This window comes from Dipodomys ordii, unplaced genomic scaffold (assembly GCF_000151885.1).
Source record: "Dipodomys ordii isolate 6190 unplaced genomic scaffold, Dord_2.0 Scaffold100, whole genome shotgun sequence".
Taxonomy (NCBI): Eukaryota; Metazoa; Chordata; class Mammalia; order Rodentia; family Heteromyidae; genus Dipodomys; species Dipodomys ordii.
Window position 1 is genome coordinate 5,182,150 of NW_012267316.1, and position 21,502 is coordinate 5,203,651.

The following is a 21,502-nucleotide window of genomic DNA, read 5'->3' on the forward strand; positions in this document are numbered from 1 at the left end:
GCCTCTGCACAGATGATTTCTACCCTCACCTGTACATTGAGAGTCATTTGGGAGTTTGTGAACAACATGTGCCCTCAGGCCACATACAAATCAGTTAGATCTCAGTCTGGGGTAGAAGCCAGACATCAGTTCATTTTACAGCTTCTGGGTTATTTCCATGTGCAGTGGCAATGCAGAGTCACTGACTAAGGTGCCATGCTTTCCCCAGCACTTTCACCTGTGTTTTCTCACTGGCAGTGATAGGTAGCTAATCATCCAGCTGGAATCGGCTTCACGAAACAGGCAATTAAAAAGTCATAGCAGTTAAGGAATATGTTTAGAGAATTTCAGAAATGCAAAATACAAGCATATGCTACTGTTTAGAGGAGTTACTGTTATTAGAAGTACACCATGAGATCTCTTCCAAATTGAAGGCAAACTCTAAGCAGACCAGCCTGAATTAAAGTGGTGAATGTGGGTGAAGGCACAGATTACTCACCACTCAGTGCCCAGACGTCATGCAGCGTTAACCCCACCTGGAAGCCCTGAATTCTGCAGATTCTTGCCAAACCTAAAATTTCTTGGGAAGAGTCTGAGGAGCTTACTTGTGCCTGTCATCCATCAGAAGAGCCAACTTTATTGTCTATTAAGTGGTATATTAGCTATTCCCACTACTGTCCACCATTCTTTCTCCTGGGTACAGTGCATGAGAAACATCTCTACCTCAGTTTTATTTCTCTTAAGTACAGATGTAGCCTCTAATGACAGTGTAAGAGTTCACTATAGTATGCTAACTAAACTTAGGCAGGAAAACAAATGACACTTCAATTCAGTTGTATTAGATTTGTTTGTTGGCGTTTTATTTTGTCTTGTTTTGTGGTGTTGTGGTCAAACTCAGGGCTTAGTGCTGACTAGTCAAGTACACTACCACTCAGCTAGATCCCTACTCCATCAGCTCAGTACTTTTAGATACTAAAGATATTTTTCACATAGTTCTCCTGTGTCTAAAGACCTCCAGCACAAGATCTGGAAACATAATCCAGTACCTAGATCAGGAGATTTCTAGAAAAAAAAAAAACTTTAATCCACAGGACTAAGTCACCAGGGGAGGAAACTAAGACACCAAGACAGTTGTAAGGGAAACTTTTTTTCTAAAAACCTTCAAATCCTATAACCCCTGGACAATGTCCTTCTCCATGAATCAGCTTTGACCCTCAAACTAAACAACCACTTGCTGCTCCATGTATTATCATTAACCATGGCTGTGTGGCTGTCATGGACAGTGGCAGATATCTGTTGTTCTGTACTCCTGCCTGCCTGACATCCCTGTCCTTTCCTATGGGGAGGGTACCTCAGTTTTTTTGGGGGGGGTAATTATTCACTCCCCACACAAAACAACCCATGGTCTTATCTTAGCATGAAGCTACTGTCTTCTCTCTTAGCATCTAGTTGGGCATAATACTTAGGCCCAGGAGGGTTGTCATTTACATTTCTAAATTTTTGAATAAGACATTTTAAAACTGAAGCTGGGTGCTGGTGGCTCACGACTATAATCCTAGTAGCTATTCAGGAGTTTAAAATCTGAGGATCAAGATTCTAAGGCACCCTACAGTACAACCAGTAAAATCTCCTGAAACTCTGATCCCCAGTTATCCTCCAAAAGGCTCAAATGATGGGTCAAATGGTAAAGCATTAGTCTTGAGTGAAAAAGCCCAATGAAAGTGTGAGGCCCTGAGTTCAAGCCCCAGTAGAGTTTTTAAAACTAGGAGCCACAGAATTCTTCCTATTCAATTCTGGCTTTAACCACTGCAAAAAAAAAAAAATACGAGTACTAATTTAAAAAAACAAGACGGGAAAGAAGAGTTATTAAAACTATAACAAATAAGTTTAAGTTGTTCTTATTCAGTATTGTTCAGGAAAGAGTGTTTCAGAAACATTGTACTAATCCTCTTCAAGGTAAAGATTCGCATGCAGCGCCACCTATTGGCTCAGAGCAGAGAGAATGCCTGGCCTTCAGAAGACAATGCTTGATAAGAAATGTATTCGTTATCTTGCCCATGTAATTGTAACTCCTCTGTACGGTATTCTCACAATAAAAAAATAAATATTTTTTTTAAAAAAGAAGATCTCTGCAGACACTTAAGAGTGGAATAGTGCCTTGGGTCACATACAGGCAGGGGATGCTTTCCTTTAGAAATGTTTTCCATCTTAGGAAACCAGAAAAAAAGGAGCTGAATTAAGACACTGCCATTTTGAGACTCAATGAAAGTAATAGATGTTGCTGAAATCAGATGAAAAGCTGATGGTGCAAACAAGGCAGCAGACTAGTAGTCTAGGGACAGGAAACAGACTAACAAGCAAGGGAGGAGTCAGAGCAGGACCACAGCTCCCTGCCACCCGATTTACAGCCTATTTCCCTGTAGCTTGATGTAGAGTGGTGGGGAGAACTCCTATTATAAATAAGAATCCTTGGATCATGGCCCAAAATGTGAAAGCACAACAAACCTTCAAGAAAACACCAGAGAAACTCTTTATAAATGCAAGATTATCAAAGACTTGTTAAGAGAGACCAGAGCACACAAAACTTCATAAAGAATATGGAGCACTATAAAAACAAAAATAGTGGTAAATTGGATTTCATTAAAACGAGAACCTCCATCCATCAGGAGACATTAATATGAGAGCAAAAAGCAAGACAGGGAAGAGAATTTTGCACTCCATACATCTCAACAGTCAGGGCCAGAATGTCTAAGAACTAGTGCAAGTCATTAAACCAAGGCAGACAAATCAATTGTTTAAACAGGCAAAAAAGGCACTGCATTTACAAGAAAGGAATAAGGATATAACTCAGTGGTAGAACCCTTGCCTAGCATGTGTAAGGCCCTTAGTGAGATCCACATTACTAAAGGGGGAGAAACCTATCCAAACAGCTATTGCATACTCAGCACCATTCATTGTTAGGAAAATAAACCATTAAAACTAGGACTAAATACCACTACACGCCACCACAAGGGCTGACATGTAAAAACAAAACAAAACAAAAACAGATGATAGTACCAAGTATTGGTGAAACTATGGAGAAACTGGAACTGTAATTCACTGCTGGTAGGAAGTAACTATCATTAAACTGTCTTGGAACTGTTTGGCTTTATCTACCAGAGCTAGACAAACATGCTATTGGAGCTCTTCTGTTCTAGATAAGTGACTACAGAAATGAGTTCTGTGTCATAGGGCTTGTTACTCACAGGATTACTCATAATACCTACAAACTGGAAGCAGCCCAAACAATAGGTATTGGATAAGTGAGATCTTAGCAATATAAAGAAACAAATTACTGATACTATGCAGGGGCAAGTCACACAGATAACATTAAGTGAACTAAGTCAGATGTGAAGGAGTACATACTGTGTAATTCCAGTTAGGCCATGTTCAAAACAGAAATAATGTATGGTACCAGAAAAAGGAAACAGAGATGGAACTGTCAAGTTTTGGCAGATGAGTGAGACCCAGGAGGCTGACCATGGTCTGTGTCCAGATCTGGTAGAGCCAACATGGTGTGTTCATTTGATAAAATTAATCCACAATCCTACTTACCGTTCATGGACTTGATTATAGGTATGCTATTCTTTATTTAAAAAGACGACATAAAACTTCATTATGGACTGATCAAGCTAACATTTACAATAATGATCTATGATCATTGTCAATGCCCAATCTTAAAATTACAAAACAAAAACCAAATATGTTATGCTTTCTAAGGAAAATATAGTCATAAAGCACCTTTGTATGAATAAAGGGATGTATTTATCCATCTATTTGTCCAAACTGTTTCCTTTTCAAGTCCTAGTGCTAACCACCAAAGTACAGAACATATGGGATTAGAGAGAAACAGGTTAAATGCTCTCAGACAAATAAAATGAATGAGAAAAATCCAGAATGTGGAGCTCTCTACAGGACAGATACTCCATTTCTTCAACATATAAATTCCCCAAAATAAAAGAACAGCAAGGAAACTTATAGATTACAATAAACTTGTCTGACATACCAATCAAGTGTAATGTACAAATTTACTTAAACACAGAATTAAGTAATTATAAAAAAATCTGGAAAAATTGAACACTGGCTATATATTTGATTATATTAACACAATAATGTTGATGTCAGATCTAATAACAATATTGTGTTTAAAAATAATTTGAGCCAAGTACCAGTGACTTATGTCAGTAATCCTACCTACTTAGGAGGATGAGATCAGTATTGAATTTTGAAGCCAGTCCTGGCAGAAAGTCTGAGAGACCTCATTTACCAAAAAATAACCAGCAAAAAACTGGGTGGAGGCATGGCTCAAGTAATAAAATGTTAACTGAGCCAGCAAGTCAAGGAAGTGCAAAGTCTTGAGTTCAAAGCCCAGTTGTGGTGAATGTAAAGGTTGTTTAGCTCCATGGAAAAAGAGATTGACCCCAGAGTGCGAGTAATGAAAGTACAAGATGAACCTGAACATCTTACAGTTCTAGAAAGTAAAGAAAAGCTCAAAAGAGAACAGAGGTGCGTGACAAGAACATGGGAGTCAATCCAATGGCACTTCTAATGGCCAGATGTGGAACAGTTTAAGCCATAAAATATTGGTGACATTGGATTTTGGCTCCTAGAATAAAATATTACTGTAAATACTTACATAAATAACAAAATCAAGAATACATTTTTTAATGGGTACAAAAGACTGCTCCTTCTTGTGGTAGATGTTGAATGAGGAATGGAAATACAAAGTCAACACTGGGCAGGTAACAGTCAGAGGTTCTTGGCGAGGAGCACCCCCAGTGGATGAGCAAGTCAGTAAGCAAATCTTTGTGGAGAAACAGTACATTTACATAGTACCAAGGAATCTTTCCTCATTATTAGCAAAGAGAAAAATGTATTAACAAAAAAAATGATCACTTAGTAGTAAAAACAATTGGCAGGCATCATCTTGTGAGCAAGGAAGACATTACCAAGAATACGATCAACACCACAAATCCCTTCAAGGATGTAATTTCTCTTCTGTGGTTTTCTTGCCAAAATTATTGGTCTCCCTTAAGACATGGCCAATCATCAGACATCAGACATCTCTCTTTTTTTTTTTTTTTTTGGTGGTACCAGAGTTTGAACTCATGTGCTCACACTTGCAAGGCTGGCACTCTTACCCAAAGCCATGTCTCCAGCCCTGATTTTTGCTGGTTATTGTCACAGCTTGCCGCAACCAAGGACAAGGTTACCAGATGTTGAAATTGAGGTGTGGGGCACCAAGGGCCTGAAGCCTTCGGCCAGCTTCTGGTGCCCCAGGTCCTTTTAGCAAGGTATTTATCGAGTAGGGTACAGGGGCATATGTGCTGAAAGTGAGGTATCAAAATTTCTTGAAGTCACCAGTACCAACATGTGATGTAATCTTATTCAAGTGATCAGTGACTTCCTTATCTTAGGAGGTAAAGGTAAGCACTAAATGTCTTACAATTTGCGTAGACTATTGTCTATCCCCTAGCTCCCAGAAAGTTTGGGGTTGAATTAGCCATCACCCAGGATAGATATCTGAATTCCTATCAAACCAGGACTGACTGACCTTTTTTTTTGTATTTAAAGATTATAAAATTGGGTTATTGCAAAAGAAATTCAAGAATAACCAGTTAAATTCTTACCCCCATGCTACCCAATACAAGCAAGATTAGGTCAGGAACCAAGACGCACAAAGAAGCCTGTTTGAGGCTGTTACTGGGGAGAGAGAAAACAGGGTAAGCAGAACGTTGAGGTAAATCTGCCAGGGCGGCGAGGGGGAGAAGGCTGCAGATGTGGCCCTGGGTCTTTGGGAGAGACTGAAATTTTAGGAATGCCTGACTGCCTTTAGTGACAGCAGGATGCAAGGTAAGTCTTCACTGAAAAGCAAGCCGTTTATCAAGTTTTATCCTTGTCCCACATACTCTCCAGAGCCCACTCCTACCTTCCCTCACTCCCACCTCTCCTCCCCCTGGGGCATATACTTATTAGCCCATAGAGAAGATGCAATCTTAGCTGGGCTTACTGGTGGATGTAGCCCCCATGTCCCCACCACCCATATTCTCAGTTCTGTGCTGCAGGTAGAATTTCATCACTGTTCTAAACCCAGTGTCTCTGCATAACCACCATTCCTTCCCTCAGACTTCATTCAGCACTGAATCTTTTGGCTACTTTTTAATAAAATCCTTAATAGTCAATTACTATGAAAGATCAACCAAGTGATCATTATACATAATACAAAAAAAAACACCCCCTGATTGACCTTTCAGGAAACACTCAGCATTCTGAGAGTTCATGTTGGAGGAGGCTTTCCTAACTCCCAGTCCTTTCCAGTCTCACAGCTCAACTTTTTGGGCTCTCTCACAGGTTATTTTAGATAAGGGTACATGTGTGTCCCTATGTCCACCTCTTCATTGAAATGGGGTCTTTTGGCCCAGGTTGGCCTCAACTGTGAGCCTTCAATTCTCAGTATTCCATAAGTACTTTCTATATCGTATCTTCTACATTCTGTGCTCTGTATTTTGCAAAATAACCAATTAGAGCTCTTCAACAGCATCAAAGTCAGGAAAGATAAGGAAACAGGAAGAACTGTCATGGATTGGAGGAAGTTAAAGAAACATGACAGCCAAATGCAAGATGTGGTCCCTGGGCCAGAAAAAGGACATTAATGGAGAGCCTGGTGGAATTTGACTGCAGTCTATGTTACAATTGGTAGTATTACAGTACTGTTAACCTTACTCATTTTGATCATGTGCTGTGGCTCTATATATATTGATAACATTTTTATCTCATAGAATAAATAAAATATTATTATGTTCATATCAGGGAAGTTGGTTACATAAGGAAAATCTCCACACTATTTTTGCTATGTTCCACACATCTAAAATGAGCTCAAAATATTTTTTATTTAAAAAGAACCTTCATGTTTGTGAGATGGTGAAATACTGATGGATTTTTTTAAGGCCAGATATGTCTTTGAATATAACCCACATTTGTCACCAGTTTTCATAGCAGACATCCGATGAAATGTCTGTTTGTGGAAAATGGGTTGTAGGCTCTTTGTATAAAAATTAATAAGGCACAGTATCAGATAACATAATCTAGGGCAGAGGCAAAGCTAGGAAAGGTCCTCCAGGCAGGTGAACAGTGGAGCGCACACTTGAATACCTTCTTCCCTTTAACTAACGGACTTGGCTCAAGTCCCAGTGGATCATTCACATCCTGATGGAGGTCATCATCATACCTAGTCCTCCAGAGTTTATACCACAAATCTCCACAGATTATGTGCAAGGTGCCTTGCAAAGGCCAACATTGTCTTACCATCTAATTTCTTTCTGACAGGAATGGAGGAGGCCGCAGTGGCACATTTTGCGCCATCAGCATTGTCTGTGAGATGCTTCGACACCAGAGAACTGTGGATGTCTTCCATGCTGTGAAGACACTAAGGAACAACAAGCCCAATATGGTGGACCTTCTGGTAGGATGCTTCTCTCTCCTCCCCCTGGGGCATACACTTATTAGCACAGAAGCCATTCCCTTGTCCTGAATTAGCACAGGACTTGTCTGAATTAGCATAGGCCTACAGTTCCTCTCCCCTGAGGGACATCCCTGAGCATGGGTCTTCGCCCCTTCTCTCGTGAGAAATGGGACATCCCTGTACTAGCACAGGGTTGTACAACCCTGTGTTGATACTGATAAAGGAAGAGACTCATTTTCAAAAACATAGCATAATGCTTTGCTCAAAGGAATTTTCTGCCCTTTTTTCACTTTTCTGTCTCCTCTCCTTGTTTTTTCACAAGAAGACTGTCTCAGCTTGTTTAAAATGAAGAAGTAGTTGAAACTCACAAGTGAACATCCTTATTAATTTCCTTTCCTGGCAGCGCCTTCCACGTGGCTAAGCACTTATTCTTTACTGAGAAGAAATAATCATAGCACACAAAATGCCAGATTTCCAAATTATATATTTTATAAATAGCTTAATCGCCTAATATTTATCAAAGCTGTGAATTTTAGTTTGACATCCAGAATATTGCATTTAATTATGGTGGCCATATCTGAGAAAAGGATTAAAGGAGTTGAAAAACAAAGAACGAGGTGCAATTATTTTCTTAGACTATTTCATGAAATCCTCTTTTTATATGGAGCTGTTGAAATGCCAACCACAGTGACTCAAGAATAGGAGAATAGCTTCAAGGAGGCAGCTTTTTGATTAGGTTTTTGTGTTTCTCTGTGAGAGAAGGAAGGATCTGAAGGAAACAGTAAGACTAATCCAGGATTGAAGCGATGGCCTAGGGAAGAGAGGGGGAGAAGAGGTGGCCAATGGCTGCCAAGCGCAGAAGGCCTGGGTTCTAGAGCCTACAGTACTGTAGGGATACAGAGGAGCTTACAAAACTAAGATAAAGGAATCCAGCTCACATTTGTAATCCTAGCTACCCAGGAGGTTGTTATCCAGAGGATTAGGGTTCAAGGCCTACCAAATCAGAAAAAGTATACTCAACTCCATCTCTAAAATAACCAGCAAAAAAGAAAGATAAGGATATAGCTCACGTGAGAGTCTGCCAGCCTAACAAGAGCAAGACCCTGAGTTCAGACTTTATCACCAACAAGTGTATAAGAGGACTAAAATACCAAGATTCAAGCTGAAGTTGAGGAAATACTCATGGTCCCCTGGTGTAAGTTGAAGAGTCACTGCACAAATATCTGCAACTGGGTAACAGGAATGACACATGACAGCCAGCCCTGGGTGTCAGGTCTTCCTCACCACAAGCTATTCTCCAGGGGCACCCACATACATGTCTTATGCTTGAGGAGCCATTCCACTCTCAAGAAGCCTGGTGCTGGCCAGGGCATATGGTGGATGAACAAATAGCCCTCAAACTTGTGTGCAGTTAGCATATTGGCTTCTGTGGCAAAAGGATTGTGTTCTCCAAACTGCTGCCCTATGGGAAGATAAAATGAGGGTAGGTGGCCTTGGGTACATTAACTTTGCATCATAAGTGTCCTTGAATAAGTCACTTCCTTGGGTTTGAGTTGTGTAAATTAAGGGGATTAAGATACATGTGGAAATGTTTTGGAAAGAGGAGCGAGATGGTTATTGGCTATGTAGGTATCTACTAGGCACTGTGCCTTCCCAGCCTGAGGAAGCCAGTTATAAACAAGCATCAAGGGAGATACTGACAGCTAGCATTTGCAGTATATTCAGCGTATGACAGTACTGGCTCTGAGTCCCCTGTCCATAGTAACAGACTTCATGTAGATGAGCTAAAAGGCCGTCTTGTGTGGGCTTTAGTAAAACCAGCCAAGATTATCTCCCTTCCTGGAATACCACACAAATACTAAAGTTTTCAGTCTTCTGGGCAGCAGGGTTGAGACTTTTGGAGTTTTATTTTATCCAGTACTGAAGCTTGAACTCAAGGCTTCACTTCTCATTTGGCTTTTTCACTCAAGGTTGGTACTCTACCAGGGCCTGTTAGGCTGGAACACTTGAGAGCAAAGCCATCTGGTCAGTGGGAGCTGTCTAAAGAACTTTATAAAGAACAGATAAGGCTGGCAGATGATGGAATTGAAATCTCAGGCTGTGAAACTCAAAGGCAGATCCGAAGCGTCCAAATTTTGGTTGGTACTTAGGCAGAGCTTACCTTGATGTGAAAAAAGGAGAGTCATTTCCCTCTCAGTAAGCCTGAGTTAAGGAGATCATTAGAAGCAGACCCGCCAGGCCATTCCTCTAATGGTTCCACTGTTGCTTTCATCACTCAGGAATTTTTATGGGCAGAAATAATGGGACTCTTTCCAAATCAGCAATGCAGAGTATGGGACGGGTGCTTCTTCATGAGATAAATGGAGACTTAGCTGACTAGACCTGAGGAAGCTTGTGGTTATCACCAGAAATTATACAATAACTTAGGAGATTTTTATCATCATGAGTTTTTTTTCCTTTTTGTTCACAGTCAAAGGAAAATTGATATCTTTCACTGACACATAGTAATTGTACATATTTAGGGGATCACGTGTGACATGGTATCATGCTGTATAATGGTCGCTAGTCTTGAGAACATGTCAGAACCTCTTTACTCATTCTACTGAAGTCCTTGATTTCTGTCATAGTTCTCCAGCCGTGCTGTAGAGCATCGGAAGCCACTTCTCCTACCCAACTGTACCCTGTGCATCCATGGGTAATTCTGATAGAGAAAACTGATGTTCAGATCGCTGAAGGTTAGCCCCAGTTTTAGGATAAGGTCAGTAGCTGAGAAATGTAGGAAAGTTGTGAGATTTCCTAAGAAAATAACTGGCTAGATCTGTCATGGGACTGTGAATAGGATAATAGATGATATTGGGTGACGTTGTGGTGGGGGGTCACATTGCTCTGCTCTTTTTAGTGCGTTTGAAGCTCCTGGAATTGACTAAGAGCTTGCCGTTTGTTTGGTTTTTTGCCTGGAAGTCCTATTTCTATTTAGTTTGGTATTCACAATTGAGTGTGTTGGCTGAATGAATCAATTAATGGAGGTCAGGGTAGTAAAGTCTGGGATGATTGCTCTGGGCATATCAGGCAATCTGAGTCCTGAGCAAGGAATGTTGGGAGCAGCTGAGAAAGGCAGTGTGCTGAGTCTTGTGATTTGTCTTCAGGGGGGTGTTCTGGAAAGCTCTGGGGCATGCTTCTGAGCTAGCCAGTGAGAGAGCATAGTGGGATGGGAGACAAATGCTGGTCTAGGACCCTCTGGGTCTCCTCATACTACCCACTGGGTACAGACCTGCTGTGGCTCCTTCCAGCTGGAACTGAGAAGTGCGATGGCTTGCTTCCAGTCTTTTGGGAGGAACACAGGAAGGTCAGCCTGTCTCTCTCAATCTCCTGTGGTGGCTCTGCTGTTTTTAAGTGGCACCTGACTTGAAAACCTGTCTATTCATTTGGAAGCCTAACATTCCCAAGGGAGATCCAGAAGACCCTGAAAGTTGATTTCTTCAAATTCTATATTTTGGGGGCTTTGGAGAAAAGCCAGTAGATTGCCAGGAGGGAAAATGATTTAGAACATTAGATTCGATTTTTTTTTCATCTAGCAGAAGCAGCTGCATTTGTTCCTGACCCCTTTTCAGCCTGGCTTCTAAAGTCTCTATCTCTTCAACCGCCTTAGTTAGGTCCCATCAAAGACATGGGTCCCCAGATGGCAGACCACAACAGCCAGCTTTGTAAAATGAAGTCCCTGGGTCTGGACGGCTTTGAAGATGTGACAGTCACATGTAAATGTCTGCTTCCCAAGAGGGCACCTTTCACCTTTGACCTCCTCACTTGTCTTTGAGGTTCACAGGGCTCTGACTCAACAAGACACGGTTTCCCCCAGAAAGCAATGGAAGCTTCTAAAGGCAACATTCAGCCAGCCAGTTAGTGAATGGCTGGTCTACTCCTACTCCCCCCTTTTTTGTGCTGGTACTGGGTCTTGAATTCAGGGCCTTGTGCTCTTGCTTGTTTTTATTTCAGATTGATGCTCTACCACTTGATCCATGATTTCCTGTTCAGACTGGCTGATCTCATCATTCTTCCCCAAATGCCTCCACTGATTTGGCAGAGTTGCTCTAAGGCAAATGCAGATTCTGATCATCTGCCTTTGAGCTGTGTCAGCTAATGCCTCCTGACTATTAAAATACAAATAAAACTCACCCAGATCCCTAGGGATGTCCAGGGCACTTTCTTTCCTGGATCCTCCTCCTCCATATTAGAATAACTTTGCACCAAGCACTTATACCTTTGGATAGCTTTGCTTCTTCTCAAGCAAAGACCATTTCCCATCTAACTGGAACTGTGGCCTGTGCGTCTTTGTATGTAACACACTACGGGGTTTAAAGATGCCCATTCTATAAGTCAGAGCCTTTCTCACTTCCCTCTTCTGCATGGAGTTCTGAAGTTCATAAAGTACATCCTTGTTCCACACCAGATTGTGCCACACAAGGCTGTGAGGAAGGCCAGGCTAAGTACAGAGCCCCTGCTCCCTACACTCAATCCATGCCCACAGCTAGCTAATGTCACCCGATTTGGGAAGATTTAGGACCAAGGCATAAATTTTCTGTTTTCTTTTTTTCCTCTGAAGCATGGGGATAGCTCATGTGGCTTAATTATAGCATTCAGAAGCAAGTAAGCTGACAGAAGAAACTGCAGAAGACAGGCCTGTACCTGGTGATCAAGTATAATCAGTTTCCAATGTAGGAAGATTTCAGGCATTTACCCAGGTGCTTGGAGTCAGGGACACGACAATTCATAGTCTTTCTTCTCCTTCCCCTTATTTTTCTGATTCACAAACCAGTCATCACAGAATCTATGGGGATTAGCAGCTTGCTTGGGAGGGATAAGACAGGAGAGGGGGAATTCATTTTGAAAATTACAGTCATGTCTGAGACAAGGCAACTTTGGCAGCTTCCGGGCAGCCTTGAAGCTGAAAATTCCTCCAAGTCTCTACCTTGTGCACTGTCTGAGGGCCAGAATCCATAGATCCCACTCTCGCTAACCGATCCTTCATAGCAAAATTAATGGCAGTTAGGCTTGTCCAAAGTCAGTTTTATGCAGTGAGGGATTTGATTTCCATAAAATAATCATCCCAGTGATTCACAGAAACAAGAGAAATGGTTGCAGCATTAAGTGGCCTATTTGTCAGTGTGGCGATCTGACAACATGGCCTTTTAGAATTTTGAAATTCAAATTATGTCTTGTAAATGCTCCAAAAGTAAGAGTATCCAATCCTAAAATAATAAATGCTAGGATGTGAATCAGAAATATAACTTTGCTTAGGGCAAGTAATAGTTCAAGAGTAGAAAGAAATAAAAGGAAGAGAGAGAGGGAAAGGAGAAGAGGAGGGAGGAAGAAAAGAAGAAAACAAAACAAAATGGAAACTTTTATATAGAGTGCACTAGTTAGGGTAGATTGGGAAGGTTGTTGTTATTTGCAAGATGAGAAAGTTTAAAAATTATTCACTTGTATCATCAGCTTTGCTTTAAAAGCCAACTTTGTCCAAACTTCATAAGATTCCTAGGTTGACAAGTCTAGAAGGGGGCTGTAGATGTGACAGACTTATTTTACAACTGTAGGAGTTCCGTATCTCAGGACCTTGGGGTCCTGCTCAGTACGGAGCATTCAGACAACTGAACTCACGTTTCACACAAAGCTTGTTCAACCCCAGTCCCACCTGAACTCCTGACTGACATAGGAAGCAGGAACCACAGCATGAAATGGGTAGTGTCTTTCTCCTGGTGATTTTTATAGCAGCTTTATTGAACTAGAACCCAAATGCCATAAAATTGGCTCTTCTAAAGCATCCACTCCAGTGACTTCCACTGTATTCACCGAACTATGCAACCATCACCAACGCCATCAAATGTATAACACTTCCATCACCACCAGAAGCCCCTTACATGATAGCAGTCATTCCCCATTACTCACTGTTCTGTTCTTAGAACCAACATCAGTCAACATTCAGTGTTTATAACCTTGCCTATTCTGGACATCTTGCACAAATAGAATCATACAATCTGAGACCTTTGTGGCTTAACTCCTTTCACTCAGCATGATTTCAAATTCACCAAATTTATCTATATCTTTAAGATAGGAATCGTTAGAAGGAACCGTTAGATCAATTCAGCAGGAATAAATAGTAATTGTAAATCTACATGCACCCAAAATCAGATCATCCAGTTTTATAAAGTAAAACTATTAGCACTAAAGGGAGAGATGAGCTTCAGTGCAATACTAGTGGAGAGTTCAGAAATGGCAGGTCATCTAGAGCAAAAAGTCAACAGACACTAGAACTAACCTATAATATATGAACCGGATTTAACATATATTTATAGAAAATTCCACCCAACAGAATGAACATTCTTTTCATCAGCACATAGAACTATCTCTAGAAAAGACCATACACTCCATCACAATTGAAATCTAGTACCTCTTCTGATCACAGTGGAGTAGACTGAAGTCAACAAGAAAGAAAATTTTAGAAATGATATAAATGCATTCAGACTGAACAACACACTATGGAAGCAACATCATGGATGAAATTAAAATGGCAATTTACACTTTTCTCAAAGCAAATGAAAATGGAAACACAACATAACAGAACTTGAGTTCAATAAAAGCCATACTAAGAGGGAAATTTACAGCAACTAAGTAAATACTTCCAAAAAAAATGAAGCTCAGCAAGGTGCCTCAATCCTGTAATCTTTGTTATTTGGAGGGTAGAGATTGGGAGACTGCAGCTCAGGGCAGCCTGGGCAAAAAGAAGTATTCATTACTCCATCTCAACCAATGGCTGGACACGGTAGCACATACCTGTCATCCCCAGTGATGTGAGGAAATACAAGTAGCAGGATCACAGTCTAGGCCAAGACAAAAAGAAAGATGTTCAAGGCAAGGCTCGGCTCAAGTTTTAGAATACCCGCAGAGCAAGCATGAGGCCCTGAATTCAATCCCCATGCTGAAAAAATTATATCCATATCTGTGTATATCTATACATAATATATACTTCAAACAGAATGGACCAAACCCAGAAATAAAGATTACAGTAGAAATAAACAACATGGAGACTAAAAATAGAAATGCTCTTTGAAACAAGAGTTGAGTTTCTTTTAAATTGTAAGCCAGGTAACAAAATCTTTTGTTAAACTAAAAAAAAAGAAGATACAATAAAGAAAATCAGAAATAAAAAGGAGACATTACAACCAATACCAGAGAAACAGAAAGGTTCGTTAAGGATTATTATGGAAACTTCTAACAGTAGGGAAACCTGGTAGAAATGGACAAAGGGGACTAGTAAGCACAACCTTTAAAGCATTTCAACCTGTCTTCATGGGCTCTTCTTCCACCTCTTGAGTTCCCTCAGATTGTTGATGCATAGGTAAATGTGAGGACAATCTTCCTTGGTATTTCTGGGACAGTGGATCTTCCCAAACTACCAAATCGTCAGAAGCCCAAGTTCCTGATATTGGGACTAGCAGCACATATTTTATATAACGTAGGCATAGGTTTTTTGTATGCTTTTGTATACTTATATTTAATCTCTAGATAATTTACAGGACCTAATACAATGTAAATACTATATAAGTAGCGGTTATTCTCTAGTGTATAGAGACATGTATTATAATAACCTGATAAAGCTTACATAGTCAGTACAGAGAGAATTCTTCCTTTTATTTGCTTGTTATTTTGTGTTTTATGTGTACATGTGCATGGGTATGTGCATGTACTCAGGTTTGAACTCAGAGCCTTGTGCTCTCACTTGGCTTTTGTCCATGCAAGGTTGGTGCCACACCTCCATTTCTGGCTTCTTGCCTGGTAAACTGGAGATAGAAGTCTTACTAACTCTTCTGCCCAGGCTAGCTTCAAACCTTGATCCTTAGATTTCTGCCCATAGGATTATAGGAAGCACCTATATGTATCATTAGCACCTGACCCAGACACATTTTTTTTCAAATATTTTGAATTAAAAGTTGGTGGTATCCAAGTATGCAGAGCTCAGTGATACAGAAAGGTAACTGTATGTGGCTTTTGGTGGTCCAGGAGTTCTAATAAGCATAGATATCAGAACATGGCTTTTAGGGAACCTCTATGAACAGCAAATATACTTATGTTTAGAACGATGACTTACTAATTGGGTCCTAATTCAGATCCTTATCAATTTGATTTCTTCTAACTAAGACCCTTAACTGTATAACTGCCTGAATAGAAGCAGTGTTTAGATGGTACAAAACTGACACCATTCTTTTTCTGTTTTCCAGGATCAATACAAGTTCTGCTATGAGGTGGCTCTGGAATACTTGAATTCTGGCTAATGGCATCCACAGCTCTGCGCAGAAACCTTTCCTGCCACAATGCCAAGATGTCCGATGGTATTTGTGTAGATGAGATGACAATTTCTCAGTATGCTTATTTTGCTTTGCATAATTGGCTCTTTTTAAGAGCCCCAGAAAGTGTTTATAAAACTGCTTGCACTGCCCAATTCCCAGTAGTGCTGCTGCCTGACAGAAACACACACAGCGCACAGTCGTCAGACACTGTATTCCTCATCACAGGCCTGTGAGCACGGTGGAGACATCTGGTCAACTGAAGAGCACAATTATATTCTTATGAAGGAATTTGTACTTTTGGGATATTTTTTTGTGGCCCGTGATCCTTTGTCATTGTTACAGCTGAGTGTATGTTTTTGTTCTGTGGAGAATGCTACCTGGCATTATGATAATATATTATTTTTAGTTAATATTTGTATTTTAACATGTCACATAAGCTTCTGTAGCTTTTCCAGGACTAACAGATAAACATGTACTGAACAAAGATATGTTCGATGAGTGGTCGTTTCTACCAGATTTGTATTGTTTCCAAGGGAAAAGCTTGGGAAGACTCAGTTCAGAAATGCAACATGGTCAGATTTACAGATCCAAAGCTTTTTCCATTTGTTTATATTGTAAATACTTTTTGATTTCATCAAATTATTTATTCATTAAAAAATTTTTGTGAAGCAGAGTGAGTGACAGTCATTTTTATTAAGCCCTGAAAATCATTCGACTGTACAATGTTACCTTGTGTTAATATCTCAATTCAATACATGTTGACCCCTGACCAGTCATGGTGTATTGCTGAGGGTGCAGGCTGCACCCCTCACAAGAACAACTTGGTAACAGAATCTAAGATGCTTTTGCAATGTGGAGGCACTGAACGTATGAACTACATTTCCCAGAATCCTATTCTCTACTTTCCTAGTTATAGTGAGCCCCAGGAGTCATTTAGTACAAGATGTAGAGGGCAGAGTTAAAGCATCTGTAGTGTTTTGGGGTTTTTTAGATTTAAGTAATTGTACAAAGGAGTTCCCATTTAGCAAAGCAGTTTATAATTACAATGGATCTTGAACATTACCCCTTTCAAATTCTCACCTATCCCTCCCAACTTTCCCCTTCTCTTGCTTTTTAAAAACTTGGTAGGATATACAAATTGAATTATTTTTATACTCAGAAAGTAGAGCAACTGCTGCCTCTTACCCACAAAGTTGACTGGCAGGCATGTTAATTGTCTGCTTGAGTATCCAAACTTTGGATGATGAAAATTTCATCTTAGGTCAGAATTTAGGAATGGTTCAGCTGCTTGGTTCTGCCTTGAAGATCTCATCAAGCCCAAAATATCAGTTAGAGCTATCCAATTTTTTGTCATAGGCTGTTTTCTGTTGCTATAACTGAATGCTACAAGCTTTTTGGTTTATATAGAATAAGAGTTTATTCAGTTCAAGGTCCTAGAAGATGGGAGGTCCAAGATCAAGAGACCACATTTTTAAGGGCCTTCTTTTGGGTAGTAACTGCAGAGTCCCAGTATGCTGTAGTCATCTGAGATGAGGTGCATTTCCAAGGCAGCAACACATGTCTTGCATGTTGTTTGCAAAGGTGTCCCATGTCTCCCCATGTGGCTCTCTCCACAAGTTACTAACGTATCCTCAACCAGCGATGCAAGAAAACCCAAGACAGAAGCCCCCATTTCTATTATGTCCTAGGTTTGGAACTCCTACTCTGTCATCTCCATAATATCTCATTGCTATGAAAGTCAACCTTTTTCCACCTGGGTAGGGCCTACACAAAGGTGTAAATGACAGAATGTAAGAATGAGTAGAGCCATCCGGAAGGTTGGCTAATACCTGCTGGCCACCTTCAGACCTCCCACATTAGTTGGCACCTCAGCCTCTGTGGGCTGATCAGCTAGAGTACATTTCATCTCTGTGAGTTTGCCCTGTCAATCAAGACTTTCCTATTATGTCCTTGTCATACTGCTCTGCATTTGTAAACTATTATTTTAACATATGATTATCAAGGTGCTGTATAGAGGAGTTACTGTTTCATAAGTCAGGTAAGGAGTATGCTTCTTTTTTTTTTTTTTGAGTATCCTTCTTTTTACATTTTGTCATCCCTTCCTTCATTTTCCCCTAGTTTTCCCCTTCCATCCCTGCCCACAGATTGCAGAGGTCATTTTCCACATAGTGAAGAGCATGATTGCCTTTGTTTTTGTCTTCCTCCTCCCTTTCTACATCCTCTCTTTGCTTTTCCTAAAAGAAAAACCCAAAGCAAAAACAGACACCAACAACAACCACAGTAACAAAAAAATATGTTTCTATTTCCTATACTATGCTTTTATTAAACTTTTTTACAAAAATCTACTGCTGACAGCTATTACAGTCATTTTTAGTATGATCCAATGAAAGTTTACTCAGCTATAAACAAACTCCTTCCATGGCCTCAATTAGCAGGAGGCTCTCTTGTGACAAAACCCTAAGGTAATGGCCTCCTCTGAAGCTCCCTAGAAGAGGCAACTTACTTTCCCACACCGGTACTTACACCATCTCACCAAGTGCTCTCCTTACTCCATTTGAACAAAGTGAGGACCACGGCCCATGGCTTGTCACCTGAACTACCTCACTTCTCTACAACATGCCAGATTCTGACCCAGCTACTAGCTCACACCTTGCCTTGTTTGTACTTCCTTGTTTTTTGAACTTAAGATCTCCAGTTCAGTTTCTGAGCATTGCCTTCCTACCTCTCCCCTGTGATGTATCGCTTCAGCCACAGTTTTACCAGCACCCTTAGTGACGTTGATGTCTTACAATTCTATCATATTCGCCCCACAAATGATAAGTTTTAGAGAAATATATACAGACAGGTGAGGGTAAGTGACAAAGCAAGATTTACCTCCCTGAATGAAGCAATTAAAACACTAGTGCACAAAAAAAGACATTTTTCTGTTTTCAGGGTACTAGAACATCAGGCAATAGCAGACTTTGACCTCCAAGGGAAAAAAAAGTGACTCATTGGATTGCTTTTACCTGAGGGCCTAGAGGGAATTTTCAGAACATACAGTTAAGGGGGAGGACTGGAGGAGGAGTTGGCTGATATCCCTTGTTTAAGGACTTGACACTGAAGTTCAAAAAGGCCAACATGATGAAAGTTTTCAAGGCAGTTAATCAAAGGTGAAAAGGTTGCAGCGAGAAAGACCTTCAGAGGATCTGTTCTAAGTCTTCAGCAGGTACCTATGAATGTACATGTACAAAGAGATTACCTGAAGCCAAAGAGAAAACAGAGGGAACAATACTCAGAGCACACAAGCCAGAAGAGTTTCTATTTCCATTGAGTAATGAAGTCAGGAGGGTTTGCCCTAATAAGTAGAAAAATGAGACCTAAGCACAGCTGTAGTCCTGCCCACCCAATCAACTGCAGCGTGGAAAAAAAACTTGAATGTTTATAGAAATGCAAAAAATATATCTTGTGCCAAAGAATCACAGCACACATGTCCACACTCAAATTACTAAGGACACAAATACATAGGAAAACAACACAAACTGAGGAGAAAATGCAGTCAACTGAAACTGACCCAGAACTAGCATAGATGTAGACTCAGTAAGACAAACACATTAAACGAGTTGTTTTCATTTTGTTTGGGTTTTGGGCTTCTTTGAAACAAGATCTTGCTATGTAGCACAGGCTTTTCTCAAACTAGTGAGCCTCCTGCTTTAGTTTCCTGAGTGCTGGGATTATAGACATTCACACTCAGTTCAAAGACATTATATAGACCTGTAGCTGCCTCTAGCTCCCTGAACCTCAGGAGATTGGGATGATCTATTTGTGTTCCCCTCAAAGGAAAATTCATGTGTTGGATATTTAATCCTGAAATATAGATGTTCATGGTCTTGGAGGGGGGATCTTTGGGAATTAAAATTAGATCAGATCATGAGGGTGGGCACCCACATCCATATCAGTGGCTTTATAAGAAGAAAAACCATGCACGCCAGCATGCTTGCGCTGTCTCTCCATGCTGCAATACGCCAAGAAGACCATCACCAGCTACTGTGGCACTGCACTCTTAGGCTTGGCAGCCTCTAGAACTGTGAGGAAAACAACAACAATAACAAAAAAACTATTTTTTATAAATTCCTCCACCTGTACTACTCAGGTAAAGCAACAACAAACACACTAAGAAAGGCTGGACAGCAGCCTCTGACGTAGACACATCCCTTCTTAATAAAGATTTCTGTACTCGCTCTGTGTCTGTGGCATTCATTCATTGAGCTCTTGAGACAACAACCCCAAGAAAGCTGCAGCAACAGATGCCAGCAGTGGAGCTCTGCAACACCAGTAGACATGGACGCCCCTAGAGCTGCAACCCGAGGAGGCAGGGTCTGCGGTGGGGCTGTGTGCCTGCTGGGGGACAGCCACCCTAGCAATGCCTTCCAGCTCTCAGACACCAACAGGCTCTGCCCACCATGAAGAGCAAAAGAAATCTGTGTCATTAGAGTCTTCCCCTTTGCCACTCAGAGTGTCAAAAAAATGCAGAGGGGCTGGGAAGGTGGCTCAGTGGTAGAGCGCTTGCCTTGCATGCCTGAGGCCCTGGGTTCGATTCCTCAGCACCACATAAGCAAAAAGAAAAAAGCCGGAAGTGGCGCTGTGGCTCAAGTGGTAGAGCGCTAGCCTTGAGCTGAAGAGCTGAGGGACAGCGCCCAGGCCCAGAGTTCAAGCACCACAACTGGACCAAAAAAAAATTAAAAAATAATGCAGAAATTGGTTTTGGTTCCAGCAGAAAAAAAAATGTAAAGCCAAAAAAAAGCTCAACAGGAAAAGTTAAGATGCAGGAAATTAGCAAAAGTGTGGTTTCCACTGCTTTTATGCCAGCTAATGGTGCTGGAAAGAGTAATGACATGGGGTCTCAGCCCTGGGGAACACATGCTCTTTAAAAGGAACTCAGCAATGAAGGAATTGCCACTGTGGTCCATTGTCTTCATGTACAGAATAACAGCCCTGGCTTTGTCTATAGCAGGCATACTCAGGGAAGCTCTGTTGGTGGTAAAATAGGTGCCCAAATTCTAACATGCCTCCCAGTAAGAGGCGCATGGGCTGGGCTGAGGAATGAGCACATAGCACAAAGTGGAATGAAGGTGTTCAACTCCAGAAACAAGGAGAAACAAGGATGTGAAAAGGCCCTGTGGCAGCCTGCTTGCTCTTGCTCTGCTCTCTCCTTGACCACTCTCTGTACAGGCACCTTGATGAGCAATCTTTGGAGAGGCCCAACTAATGGGGAACTGAGGCCTCCAATCAATGGCCAGTACAGAACTAAGGTGCTGTGGTTTGGATCTGTGTCCCCAAAAGGTCCATATTTTAAAGGCTTGGTTGCCAAATCATGATGCTTTGGGGGAAGTGGGGGAACTTTTAGGTACCACTTTTTTTTCTCTGCCAGTCCTGGGACTTTGAACTCAGGGCCTGGCCACTGCCCCTGAGCTTCTTTTGCTCAAGGCTAGCACTCTACCACTTGAACCACAGTGCCACTTCTGGCTTTTTCTTTGTATGTGGGTACTGCGGAATCGAACCCAGGGCTTCATGCATGCTAGGCGAGCACTCTACCACTGAGCCACCTTCCCAGCCCGAGTGGGGGAACTTTAAAGAGATCTTTCAGTCACTGAGGGCATAACTTCAAAGGGGATGTTGGAGGCAGGCACCAGTGGCTCAC

The 21,502-nt window shown here is 41.2% G+C and overlaps 1 protein-coding gene across 1 annotated transcript in view; it reads left to right on the top strand.

The window, feature by feature from the left end:
- Positions 1-16,493, top strand: part of Ptprm (protein tyrosine phosphatase, receptor type, M) — an 819,406-nt gene extending 802,913 nt beyond the window's left edge. Inside the window, exons 30-31 of the mRNA XM_013027176.1 lie at positions 7,345-7,480; positions 15,754-16,493. Of these exons, the coding sequence (XP_012882630.1) occupies positions 7,345-7,480; positions 15,754-15,807 (190 nt within the window). The 3' untranslated portion in view covers positions 15,808-16,493. The remainder of the gene's footprint in view (positions 1-7,344; positions 7,481-15,753) is intronic.
- Positions 16,494-21,502: the final 5,009 nt, after the last annotated feature.